At 33.2% G+C, this 14224-nt stretch overlaps 2 protein-coding genes and 2 pseudogenes across 2 annotated transcripts; all 4 read left to right on the top strand.

Moving 5' to 3' along the window:
- Positions 1-559: 559 nt before the first annotated feature.
- Positions 560-2859, top strand: LOC146931084 (uncharacterized; annotated as a pseudogene).
- Positions 2860-4470: 1611 nt separating this feature from the next.
- LOC146931083 (F-box protein CPR1-like) lies at positions 4471-7075 on the top strand. Its single transcript, XM_085702567.1, has 2 exons — positions 4471-6268; positions 6694-7075. Exons 1-2 carry the CDS (start codon positions 5073-5075, stop codon positions 6731-6733), a joined length of 1236 nt encoding a protein of 411 aa, XP_085558693.1. The 5' UTR covers positions 4471-5072; the 3' UTR covers positions 6734-7075.
- Positions 7076-7983: 908 nt separating this feature from the next.
- Positions 7984-11234, top strand: LOC146931082 (uncharacterized; annotated as a pseudogene).
- On the top strand, positions 11234-11935 carry LOC146931081 (uncharacterized). The gene has a single exon (XM_085702566.1). The coding sequence runs from the start codon at positions 11234-11236 to the stop codon at positions 11852-11854; it is 621 nt and encodes a 206-aa protein (XP_085558692.1). The 3' UTR covers positions 11855-11935.
- The last annotated feature ends 2289 nt before the right edge of the window (positions 11936-14224 follow it).

Below are 14224 nucleotides of genomic sequence, written 5' to 3'. Positions count from 1 at the left end.
AGTATCAAATAATATACTAATGAATATGCCTATATTACTACATGGCTAATAATAATAATTGGGATCGAGCTGTTCTATAGTGAACAATTCATTTTAGAGCGAAAAGTGAAAATTATTGGCTGTCGATTAACAAATCAATGGTGGATATTGTAAGTACGCCATAAATGTTCCTTGTTGAATCTTTGACCTCGAGGTCGAGTAGTCTTTCAAGGTCTCACTCCATGTAAAAAACGTGTTCTCCCTTTTTTCCTCGGCCTCCTCCCCTTTTGTTCTATCTCACCAATAGCGCCCCCCCCCCCCCCCCCAGCAATTACCTTCCAGCCATGGTCCTTTGTGAGTTATCATAAGGATCAGGGGTCTGTCCATCTTGGAGAAACTCTTCGCTCCCAGTATGTGGATGAGGAAAATGCTTCGAGCAAGGAAAGAATAGGCCGTGTATGGACAAAGTGCGATGAATAACAAAGTTTTTGTTGGCTCACAAGCACGAGGTCTATATGTGCAAAATGCTTAACGTATATTAGGTTTTGTTTGGGAGTTTGGAGGGGAGGGGAGGGGAAGACTTTAGAGGGGTTTGAAATATAGGGGTTTGAAAATTGAAAAAGTAACAAAACTCTTAAAAAATTATTATTTTGAACGTGAAGTTCTGCACACCATCATGCATCAATTAGTTCCTTCACATGTTAATGAAACATGTAACTGCAACAAACAAAATGGTAACATAAATTAATGGATGTCTAGCTGGAAACACTGCATAAACATCGCCTTTGGCCACCAAGTAACCAATATAACAGTTTCTGAAGATCAAGACTTTCCTTGCCTTCAATATGTCCTGTTGTAGGCAGACAATTTCATAGACTAGAAGATATTATGCTATAAAGCAGCATCTTCTCATCCTCCAACAAAAGCTCCCTTTACAATGCATGCATAATGCATTTCTGAGTATAGAGTATTATATAGTAAAGATACCATTTTATCAGAATCAACGTTATTCCCTACAAAAAAGTAGAGGGGTGAGTTGGAAGCTTGATTCATGGAGAGCATTGCCAGATCATGGTGAGGTAGCTGAGATTCAAATCAAGAAGATATAATTTCATACTAATTAGGTGACACTTGAGGAACACAAATATTCATCTTGTCTCCCTCAATCGGTAACTTTGTTTGCTATAAATATGAAGGCAAAAAGCCAACAGAAACTCAAGTTTTCAAATTAAATCTTGTATATTATCACTTTCTAACCTTTTGAGAAGAAAAAATGGCAGTCATTGAAACAAACACAAAAAGCTCTCTGCACCTTCGCAGCAACAGCTTACCCTCCGCACCTCACCCTCTTGTATCACAAATTGAGGACAATTTGAAAATATTGAAAAATTTTGAAGCAACCACTTCATCGTCGTCATCATCATCATCATCGGTATGCAACAAACTTTATGGAATGCAGGATTTGCATGACTGCATCGATAAGCTACTTCAATTGCCAATGGAACAACACGCCTTAGCACAGGAATGAAATGAAAAATCGATTAATGACCTACAAGAAGGTTCACTTAGACTCTTGGATATCTGTAGTATAGCTAAGGAATTCCTTTCGCTATCAAAGGAAAACATGCATGAACTACAGTCAGTCATCAGAAGGAGAGTAATTGAATCTGGATTCACAGTTGAGGGTGTAAAATACATGGCTTTTAGGAAGAACATGAAGAAGCAAATTCTAAAGGCGTTGGTAAATTTGAAAACAATGAAGAATGAGTTGATTGATTTTTCCTCAAACAAAGACAATAACTCTTCACTTTTGTTTTGATTATTGAAAGAAGCAGAAGCTGTCACCCTATGCCCAGTGGAATATCTATTGCTATTTATCTCTGATCCTAAAGGACACTCAAAACACAGCAGATGGTCAGCAATATCCAAGCTGATGCATTCTAAAAGAGCAGTCTCCGACTCTCAAGAATCAGACACAAATGAATTTGAGAAGGTAGATTCAGATTTGTTGTCTCTCATCAGCCACACTCAGTTTTCCCCCATGAGTGTTCCATAACTGTACATGAATGTAATTATATCTTCTTTTTAATAGTGAATATTATTATATAGGGATCAAATCCTTATTACTTCAATGTCTATCTATCTATCTTTCTCAGTTTTCTTCAAAATTTATACGAATGAATGTGCACGCTAACTTCGATCGATTATGAGAAGAAAAAGAGAAGGCGAAATGGAGGTGACGGCTGAGGTGAGAAAATTCTTGGCTTCTAGGAAGGTAGTAAAGAAAGCAATCCTCAAAGCTTTGGAGAATTTGAAGGCAAATGTGAAGAAAGGCAAAGGAAAACTATTATCTCCTAGCAACAATAAGGATCATGAAAAAGTGACTTTGGTTAGTTTGTTAAGAGATGTGGAAGTGATTACTCTTTCAATGTTGGAGTCACTTTTAATCTTTATATCTGGACCGGCGCAATCGAAACCAATTAATTATTGGTCCTTGGTTTCAAAGCTTATAATGCAGAACAAGAAGGTTTCTTCTACACAAGAAGCCGATATCAACGAGTTTTCTAATGTTGATGCTGCATTGTAGTCTTTTGTGTTTAATGTGACAAGAAAATCAGATAATGTCAATCATTTGCAGAACCAATTGAAAAATTTGGAGTCTGTTGTTCAAGGGTTTGTGGAAGCACTTGAAGCTCTTTTTAAACGCTTTATTAAGATTATAGTCTCCCTTCTCAATATCCTTAATCATTAGTTGTATAAATTTGAATGAATGTTTTGTAATTATGTCATGTCATGAATCAATGAAATTGGCTTCTAACTTTTTTCTCTTTAGTATTTATTGTTTATTCTTCTCTTATTCCATTTCATTTTGACACTTTAGCTCCCAAATTAATTTGTCGCAAACTTATCAATTGTATTTTTTTTCTAAATCTTTTTCTGCTGCTAGTCCCAAGATTTTAATTGAAATACTGAAATCTCTTTATAGAGGAAGGTGTTTCAAATGATCCCTAAAAATATATGACTCTTAGACTCGAATGTTAAAATTCAAATGTAAGTAGTTAGACTCATATCGATAAAGAATGAATTAAATGAAGGATATTTAAGAGAGGCGGTTCATTTACTCATATTATCTCTATGCTTTGCTTACATGTCAACTCACCAATGCCCCCTTTCTAACTAATTTTCTAAGCATTCACCATGTGGCTCTCTTTTTTTTTTTTATGTATTTTTTTTTATCTATTTATTACTAAATATTTACATTTACATATGCTCATTCTTATAATTCTTAAATATGTAACTGATAATTGAGTGAGCTTTGTAACTCCTTCCACCATCCATTAATTAAGGGAATGTGATAATACTAATAATAATTTTGTTAAAAAATGATAATAATAATAATAATAATAATAATAATAATAATAAAATAAAATTAAATTTAAAAGTTTAGTTGAAAATGTGTGGTTATTTGATTATATGGTGCGTATCGTACATCTTTTTTGGACAAATATATTTTATCAATATTCTTTTTTGGATCAATTAAGTAAATGGTTAACTTTCAGTCCCTGCAAAATAAATTCACACTTTTAGTGCCTCTGACATTTTCTTTTAGCATTTTAGTGATAAAAAATGTTGACAGAAAATTTTAACATTCAACTAAATATAACTTTGACACTTTTAGTCCCTCAATATTTACAGGGACAATTTACTTAATTAACCCTTCTTTATTTTTTAGGAGTTTGTACCATAGAGATGTGGTTTTTTTAGTTGTTTTTCATCTGCCATTTACAAAATTATTGAATTTATTTATTATAATTTATACATGTATTCTAAGATGCAATGTGATGGTGTGTTACCTCACCAAAGCCCCCCATTTAAAAAATGTTCATATGGTTTTCGGATTTTAATGTCCATAAGGGACGTGTTTGTGAAAGTTAAAACTTATTGATTTTGATAGAATTGAGTTTGAGAGAATTGCTTTTAGTTAAAAGTGAGTTGGATGTGAATTGATTTATGTTTGGATACACTTACTTAAAAGTGATTCTTATGAGTTGATGTTTGGATAATATGAATCAAAATTGATTTTAAATGTGTAATGACTAAACTATCCTTTTAATTGTATTTAAAAGTAAATATCTCATTCACATTGGATAATTGTTTCAGCTTATTATAAATTGATTTTATTATTTCAAAATTTCATTTTAAAATAATATTAATTTATAAGAGTTATTTTTAATAATTTTTTTTTATCAATTTGGTGATTTTTAATAGAATATAAGCATCAAAATAATGCAATTAAAAAAGATACAATATGCTCTATTAACAAATAAATAAATGCTGTATATGTAAAAAAATCACTTATAAAATAACACCCCATTAACAAATCCTTCAAAAAAAAGAAATACTCCAATTAACAAAAAAAAAATAAAAAAATTGATCGGGTTTAATTATATAAATAAGTTTTAACGCCAATGGAAAAGAAAATATCTAAATAATCAACCAAAAACACCCCAAAAAAAAAAAAAAAATCATGAATTAAAATCAGATGTCTCCAACGTGCCCTGTCTTTCATTTTCCAGAAGCTTCAATCCATTTCTCTAACATTTTGATCTTCTTCCCCATCTCTCAACACTCTTCTGCCACTTCTCCTTCCCCATACATCAACATTATTATCTTAATTTACCATTTCTCTCAAGCTTACAAGGAAACAAACGAAATTATATGAGTCTGGGTTTAGAGGAAAGGACAACATGCATCTGATTTAGGTGGTAGATCTGAGACATACATGTGAAGAAGAAGAAGAAGAAAGCTGTTATTGAATAGGAAATCCAAGAAATTGAGGGTAATAAGGTAAATTTATATGTCAGCAGAAATTAAATCTTTGGAATCGATTTTCCTTTGCCGCAGAAGCTCTGATTCCTGGCTTTGCTTTGAAGTAACTCGCGTTTACGTTTTCTGGAATTGATTTTGCAAGTTACCAAACATCCATTTCATGCTTCAAACCGCGTTTGGGACTGAAAAAGCACTTTTGGAATGTAAGAAGGAAAGAAATGAAAAACCCTAAACCCTAGCAGAACCTTCATTCCTTCCTTACAATGGCGGCTGAACTTCCACCGGAAATTCTCACCGAAATCTTCTCCCGCTTACCGGTAATATCACTTCTCCGATTCCGTTCAACTTCAAAATCACTTAAATTCTTAATCGATTCCTACAAATTCATCTACCTTCACCTCAGAAATTCCCCCAATCGATCCTTAATCCTTCGATTCAAATTCGATATCTACCAAATTAAAATCAATGATGATTTCTTTAATCCAGACGTATTGGTGCTACTTTTTCCACACAACCACCCTTTCACCGCCAACAGCGAGGATAACAACACCCTTACTCTTATCGGTTCATGTAACGGCCTCCTCGCCATGTCCCACGGCGTAATGGCTTTCACGCATCCCAACGCCCCCAACGAAATCGCAATCTGGAACCCTAACACCCGTAAACATCGGATTATCCCTTTTCTCCCTCTTCCAATCCCTAACATTCTCCAATCTGACAACCCTAACCGTGGCTGCTTTTGCGTTCACGGCTTCGGTTTTGATTCTTTATCTGGCGATTACAAACTCCTCAGAATCTCTTACTTGCTCGATCTACAAAGCCCTTTTTATGATCCACATGTTAGACTTTTCAGCTTGAAAACAAACTCATGGAAAATAATTCCTAATTTGCCTTACGCTCTTTACTATACCCGAACAATGGGTGTTTTTGTTGAGAATTCTAGTTCTCTTCACTGGGTTGCGTCGAGGAAAATTCAACCATTTCAATCTGATTTAATTCTCGCGTTTAACCTTTCACTTGAGACTTTCAATGAGGTTCCTCTTTCTGATGAAATAGGGGAACAAGTTAATAGTAAGAGTTTTAAAATTCGTGTTGCTGATTTAGGAGGGTGTCTTTGTATGACTGTGGATTATAAAGATACTAAAATTGATGTTTGGGTGATGAAAGAATATGGATGTAGAGATAGTTGGTGTAAACTTTTTACTGTGGTTAAATCGTGTTTTGATGATTTACCTCTGGAATCTTTGAGGCTTTTAGGTTATTCCACTGATGGAAAAAAGGTTTTGTTGAGGGTAGATGTTGTGAATCTGTTTTGGTATGATTTGGAGAGTAAACAAGTTAGTCTTTTTCAAGAAGATCTTGATTTGAATGACGCCATGATTTGTGTTGGAAGTCTTGTACCACCTTACTTCCCTGTTGATAATCGTAGTAAGAAGGAGAATCCTACAAGCGAGAAAAGGTACTCCTTATTGTTTAACTGAGTTTTTGTTGTGTATAAGTTATATCAGTTCAATGGACCTTTGACATTAAACTCTATATTATAGGTCAAATTGAATTCTTATCATAGGATAAGGATTCTCTAATTACTTTGACGTCTTTTCCTTTCTTTATGTATATGGCAATGTGTGTATGCTTTGTTTGAGATATTCACTTACTACTAAATAGTTTATTTTGACATGCTTATTTCTGAATGTTGATACTATTCCACCCTGCCGTGGTTTGATATCTGTGTATGTAAAGAGAATAAAGTTGTCGTTTACATATTGGCGTACCATGAACTTACTCCAATTTTATGCATAGTTATTTTAAAAAGCATGATTTTTATCAACTATTCTTTTGTGATATTTTTGAACTTACTTCGATGAGATTCATTTTTTCCCACAGGGACGACTTTTTGTCCCGAGAATTTAAATTGAGACTGTAAGCGATGGAAGGAAGGACCTGTGAAGTGCAGCTGAAACAGGATGCTCCAGTTGTTTCTTGTGATGGAATTAGTCACTTTGGTTAGGTTGAATTGATAATGATGGAGGTGCACCCATTTTTATCCCTCTTTTTGAATTTTCTGAGATCACAGTTATCCCTCATGTGTGTGTAAAACTGATATATTACTATTTTTAATGGAGCTGGTAAAAGCTATTTTGGCATAGGCATGTGAAGCATGAGTATCATATCACCATCAATGTAGATGTCAATATTGAAAATGGTCGATTTAAAAAATTTGTGTGTTTGTGAACTCTAAAATGAGGCAAGCATCTTATTTCTTATATCTTCAGGGAAGCATCAAATTTTCAACAGGGCTTCTAGAATTTATAATAGACTCCTTATTATCATACATAAATTTTGAACAAATTTTTGAAAAACAATTCTGACAAGTCATATAACTAGGTGGATGCTGAATTAATCGGGAATTCAATATTGGAATTTCATATTCCATACTATTTTAAATGAGATACCTGTTTTGACATGAGATACCTTTGACTTTTGGCTGCACACTACACTTGAAACTACTTTCCGTTGTTGCATATTTATTATTTAACGCGTTTTTCTTCTTCTTTTCTGTTATGGCCACCGGAGACAATTGATATAAAAAAAAGACTAATATGATCTTTCTGAAGATTTGGTTTAGGACAAAACGAATACAACTGTTTTGTTGAACTCAGGTAATCAACCAACCCTACTGGGTTGAAGAAAATTCTAATTGTTAGTTGCTGGTGAACTAGAACTTGCTAGCCTCTAATTCATCGATGTCACCGATTGTTGAAATTTGTTTATCATTTTTCCCAAAATGGTCCAGAATTTATCCGTTGGCACCATCTTTCTCTATCTCAATTTTTCTTCCTATCCTTGAAATGGAGCTCTCTACTATCAATTATTTATTTTGTTTTTGCTAGTGTTTGATTTGTAGGACCATTGTTGATTCTGTTTTGGCCTTTTTCTGAAAATTTATAATTTATATAGTCACAAGTTCTTGTGTATACATCCTTTCGGGATTTTGTCCTGCCGGGCGAACATACAGGTGGTATGAGTGAGCACGTTACATCCTTCATCTGCTGCATTTTATTCCTGAAATTCCGTTCAGAACTGATAGTGTAGAATTGAAGGCAGTCTTTAAGTGATAAACTTATTACTCAGTTTTAAACTCTTACCAGAGTCCTGTCAAATATAGTGTAGGATACTGACCTTTTGATACTCAAATCATTTTCAAGGTCACAAGAGTTCAAAAGCATTTTGAGATGAAGAAAGTGAATCAAATTAATCTTCGACATAATTAAAGCCTATAAAATTATTTAATCAAGATTTTTAGTGCTGCTTCTGTTGCTGATCAATTTGAGAACCTAGCTAAAAAACTTCAGTGCACATAACAAATAAGGCACTGGGTAGTGGGTACTTTTGACCGGTGCTCCTATGATACTTCAGAGCACATTTTCCTTTTAGGCGAGACTTTCTTTTTTGTTTGGAATTGATTGAATAAAAAAAGTTGATTATTCTGAATATATGATACCCTTCATGTAGTAATCCTAACTAAACTAACAAATTTTAACTAACTTACATCGAATAGTGACAGGGAAATTTACGTATATGCTCATTTGACTTATTTGGGTTCATTTTATGCCTTGATTACTTGTCTGTATCATATCATAGTTATTAAAAAATTTGAAGAAAACAAATTCAAGGGAAAGAGTAGCGATTATACCTTTTGTATTATATACAAGCTACGATGATTTCACCTCACATCGTAAGGAATATTTTTTTTTTTACCATGTCCGTCCCAAACTAAATGACTTTGTCGGATTCTTTTTAATGAATATTTTCAAAATATCAACTTTTTATAATTTTTAATACATATTAAAAAATGTTAAAGATCAAAGACATGCATTGGTATTTGTGAAAAGGTCAACAAGGTCACTTATTTTGGAATGGAGGAAGTAACATTGTAGGACCATCTTATTCTCACAATAGAAACCTACAATGTTATCGGTTTTGTGGATTTTCATCTGCTTGATATATAGGAGTCTTAGACTCGAATGTTAAATTCAAATCTAAGTAGTTAGACTCATATCGACTAAGAATGAGTTAAATGAAGGATATTTAAGAGTGGCGGCTCATTTACTCATATTATTACCTCTACTTTGGAATTAGAATTAGTTAGTATCAAATAATATACTAACGACATATGCCTATATTACTAGCAGTGAACAATTCAATTCATTTTAGAGTGAAAAGTGAAAATTATTAACAGTCGATTAACAAATCAATGGTGGATATTGTAAGTGTGCCATAAATGTTCCTTGTGGAATCTTTGACCTCGTGGTCGAGTAGTCTTTCAAGGTCTCACTCCATGTAAACAACGTGTTCTCCCTTTTTTCCTCGGCCTCCTCCCCTTTTGTTCTATCTCACCAATAGCCCCCCTAGCACCTTCCAGCCACGATCCTTTGTGAGTTATCATAAGGATCAGAGGTCTGTCCATCTTGGAGAAACTCTTCGCTCCCAGTATGTGGATGAGGAAAATGCTTCGAGCAAGGAAAGAATAGGCCGTGTATGGACAAAGTGCGATGAATAACAAAGTTTTTGTTGGCTCACAAGCACGAGGCCTATATGTGCAAAATTCTTAACGTATATTATAAGATCAATTTGAATGATTAACCCTTTAAAATATGAGTGGTAAAACTAGTTAAACTTGAAAGTTACTCAACTTAGGTTTTGTTTGGGAGTTTGGAGGGGATGGGAGGGCAAGACTTTAGAGGGGTTTGAAATATAGGGGTTTGAAAATTGAAAAAGTAACAAAACTCTTAAAAAATTATTATTTTAAACGTGAAGTTCTGCACACCATCATGCATCAATTAGTTCCTTCACATGTTAATGAAACATGTAACTGCAACAAACAAAATGGTAACATAAATTAATGGATGTCTAGCTGGGAACACTGCATAAACATCGCCTTTGGCCACCAAGTAACCAATATAACAGTTTCTGAAGATCAAGACTTTCCTTGCCTTCAATATGTCCTGTTGTAGGCAGACAATTTCATAGACTAGAAGATATTATGCTATAAAACAGCATCTTCTCATCCTCCAATAAAAGCTCCCTTTACAATGCATGCATAATGCATTTCTGAGTATAGAGTATTATATTGTAAAGATGCCATTTTATCAAAATCAACGCTATTCCCTAAAAAAAATTGAGGGATGAGTTGGAAGCTTGATGCATGGAGAGCATTGCCAGATCATGGTGAGGTAGCAGAGATTCAAATCAAGAAGATATAATTTCATACTAATTAGGTGACACTTGAGGAACACAATATTTGTTTTGTCTCCCTCAATCGGTTAGTTTGTTTGCTATATATATGAAGGCGAAAAGCCAACAAAAACTCAAGTTTTCAAATAAACTCTTGTATATTATCACTTTCTAACCTTCTGAGAAGAAAAAATGGCAGTCATTGAATCAAACACAAAAAGCTCTCTGCAATTCGCAGCAACAGCTTACCCTCCGCACCTCACTCTCTTGTATCACAATTTGAGGACAATTTGAAAATATTGAAAAATTCTGAAGGCACCACTTCTTCGTCATCATCATCGGTATGCAACAAACTTAATGGAATGCAGGATTTGCATGACTGCATAGATAAGTTACTTCAATTGCCAATTGAACAACAAGCCTTAGCACAGGAATGTAATGAAAAATCGGTTAACGACCTACTAGAAGGTTCTCTTAGGCTCTTGGATATATGTAGTATAGCTAAGGATTTCCTTTCACTATCAACGGAAAACATGCATGAACTACAGTCAGTCATCAGAAGGAGAGTAATTGAAACTGGATTCACAGTTGAGGGTGTAAAATACATGGCTTTTAGGAAGAACATGAAGAAGCAAATTCGAAAGGCGTTGGTAAATTTCAAAACAATGAAGAATGAGTTGATTGATTTTTCCTCAAACAAAGACAATAACTCTTCACTTATGTTTTGATTATTGAAAGAAGCAGAAGCAGTCACCATATGCTCAGTGGAATATCTATTGCTATTTATCTCTGATCCTAAAGGACACTCAAAACACAGCAGATGGTCAGCAATATCCAAGCTGATGCATTCTAAAAGAGCAGTCTCCGACTCTCAAGAATCAGACACAAATGAATTTGAGAAGGTAGATTCAGATTTGTTGTCTCTCATCAGCCAGAACAAGCCTTCATCTGCTGAAAATTTGGAGATGTGCATTCAAGATCTAGAAATAGGAGTTGAACACATCTCAAGAAAATTAATTAGAAATAGAGTTTCACTTCTTAACATCTTCAACCACTAACCATAGTGTCTATATCATTTTTGCACACTCAATTTTCCCCCATGAGTGTTCCATAACTGTACATGAATGTAATTATATCTTCTTTTTAATAGTGAATATTATTATATAGGGATCAAATCCTTATTACTTCAATGTCTATCTATCTATCTTTCTCAGTTTTCTTCAAAATTTATACGAATGAATGTGCACGCGAACTTCGATCGATTATGAGAAGAAAAAGAGGAGGCGAAATGGAGGTGACGACTGAGGTGAGAAAATTCTTTGCTTCTAGGAAGGTAGTAAATAAAGCAATCCTCAAAGCTTTCCAGAATTTGAAGGCAAATGTGAAGAAAGGCAAAGGGAAACTATTATCTCCTAGCAACAATAAGGATCATGAAAAAGTGACTTTGGTTAGTTTGTTAAGAGATGTGGAAGTGATTACTCTTTCAATGTTGGAGTCACTTTTAATCTTTATATCTGGACCGGCGCAATCGAAACCAAGTAATTATTGGTCCTTGGTTTCAAAGCTTATGATGCAGAACAAGAAGGTTTCTTCTACACATGAAGCTGATATCAACGAGTTTTCTAATGTTGATGTTGCATTGCAATCTTTTGTGTTTAATGTCGCAAGAAAATCAGATAATGTCAACCATTTGCAGAACCAATTGGAAAATTTGGAGTCTGTTGTTCAAGGGTTTGTGGAAGCACTTGAAGCTCTTTTTAAACGCTTTATTAAGATTAGAGTTTCCCTTCTCAATGTCCTTGATCACTAGTTGTATAAATTTGAATGAATGTTTTGTAATTATGTCATGTCAATGAATCAATGAAATTGGCTTCTAACTTTTTTCTCTTAATATTGTTTATTCTTCTGTTATTCCATTTCATTTTGACACTTTAGATCCCAAATTAATTTGTTGCAAACTTATCAATTGTATTTTTTTTCTAAATTTTTTTCTGCTGTTAGTCCCAAGATTTTAATTGAAATACTGAAATTTCTTTATGGAGGAAGGTGTTTCAAATGATCCTCTTTTCATGTTTTAGAGTTTTAGTCCCAAAAATGGTTTACTGTGCTTGATATATACGAGTCTTAGACTCGAATGTTAAAATTCAAATGTAAGTAGTTAAACCCATATCAACTAAGAATGAATTAAATGAAGGATATTTAAGAGAGGCGGTTCATTTACTCATATTATCTCTATACTTTGCTTACATGTCAACTCACCAATGCCCCCCTTTCTAACTAATTTTCTAAGCATTCACCGTGTGGCTCTCTTTTCTTTTTCTCTATTTTCCATCTATTTATTACTAAATATTTACATTTACATATGTTCATTCTTATAATTCTTAAATATGTAACTGATAATTGAGTGGGCTTTGTAACTCCTTCCACTATCCATTAATTAAGGGAATGTGATAATACTGATAATAATTTTGTTAAAAAATGATGATGATAATAATAATAATAATAATAATAATAATAATAATAATAATTTTTTAAAAGTTTGGTTGAAAGGTGTGGTTATTTGATTATATGGTGTGTATGGTACATCTTTTTTGCACAAATATATTTTATCAATATTCATTTTTGGATCAATTAAATAAATGGTCCCTATAAATATTCAGAAGTTAACTTTTAGTCTCTGCAAGATAAATTCACACTTTTAGTGCCTGACATTTTCCTTTAACATAGGAATAAAAAATATTGACGAAATTTTTTCACATTCAACTAAATATAACTTTGACATTTTAGTCCCTCAATATTTATAGGGACCATTTACGTTAATTAAACTTTCTTTTTTTTAGGATTTTGTAACATAGAGATGTGGTTTTTTTAGTTGTTTTTCATCTGCCATTTACAAAATCATCGTCTTCAATTTATTTATTATATAACTTTCGTTTAGTCTATGTCTCTCTATACATGTATTCTAAGATGCAATGTGATGGTTTGTTACCTCACCAAAGCCCCCCATTTCAAAAATGCCCCTGCAGTTTTCGAATTTTAATGAAAAATCATTTCGGATTTTAAAATAAAGGTGAATAAAATACAAGCGTGAAAAATAAAGAAATAATACATATAAATGAAGAAAGCATGTAAGAAAAGAATGCACCACCAAAAAAAGAATCGAAGTATGTTTATCTTGGCAGCGGAGAAAATTGATTTTGATAGAATTGAGTTTGAGAGAATTGGTTTTGGTTAAAAGTGAGTTTGATGTGAATTGATTTATCTTTGGATGCACAGACTTAAAAGTGATTCTTTTGAGTTGATGTTGTTTGGATAGTTTGAATCAAAATTGATTTTGAATGTACAATAACTAAATTATCCTTTAATTGTATTTAAAACTAAATATCTCATTCTCATTTTAGATAATTGATAATTAGTTTTTAAAATCATAAATACATTTTAAAATGATATTAGTTTATAAGAGTTATTATTAATTTTTTTTTATCAATGTATCATTGTATCATTTTTAATAATAATAATATAAAAATCAAGGGTGTCAAAAGAAGAAAAAAAAATCCCAAAAAAAAAAAAGCATCTATGAGATGATTGAATGGGTTTATCACAAAAATAAATCGAACGGGCCTTATTCCCTTATTCTGATTCGAATTATGCTCTTTACCCAAATAGATTTACTCATTTCCAAAGTAAATGATCAAAATGCCCCTGCATGAGTTAACTCCTGCAGCGTGAGTTAACTCACGCTAGTGCAAATTTCAGCGTTAGTTAACTCACGCTAGTGTAAATCCTGTGTAAATCTCTGCGTGACTTAAACTCACGCAAATTTAAAATTAGTGTGAGTTAACTCACACAGGGGTATTTTGGTCATTTACTTTGGGAATGAGCAAATCCAATTGGGTAAAGAGCAGATTCTTCTGATTCTTTCTTGTCTTCCCAGAACTAGGGGTGGGCAAAATTAACCAGTAACCGAACCGAATCATATCAAAATTAACTGAATCATTTCACAAATTTATGAACTGAACCATTATTTTGATAACAGTTAATTAACCGAACCGAACCATTAATAACCACAGTTATCCAAACCAGACCGAACCGAACCGAACAATAACCATCTAACACAATTACACAATGACTGTTTCTAGTTTCACCCTATATAATCATAGTTACACCCAAATTTATGAAT

Source organism: Medicago sativa, chromosome 4 (genome assembly GCF_051527215.1).
Source record: "Medicago sativa cultivar Bolivia chromosome 4, Bolivia_mono, whole genome shotgun sequence".
In the NCBI taxonomy this organism is placed as follows: Eukaryota; Viridiplantae; Streptophyta; class Magnoliopsida; order Fabales; family Fabaceae; genus Medicago; species Medicago sativa.
This window is presented reverse-complemented; position numbering and strand designations above follow the sequence as displayed.

Coding starts and splice junctions, on each gene's coding strand:
- LOC146931081 (XM_085702566.1), top strand. CDS start 11,234: ATGTCTATCTATCTATCTTTCTCAGTTTTCTTCAAAATTTATACGAAT.
- LOC146931083 (XM_085702567.1), top strand. CDS start 5,073: ATGGCGGCTGAACTTCCACCGGAAATTCTCACCGAAATCTTCTCCCGC. Junction 6,269..6,693: donor AATCCTACAAGCGAGAAAAG/GTACTCCTTATT, acceptor TTTTTCCCACAG/GGACGACTTTTTGTCCCGAG.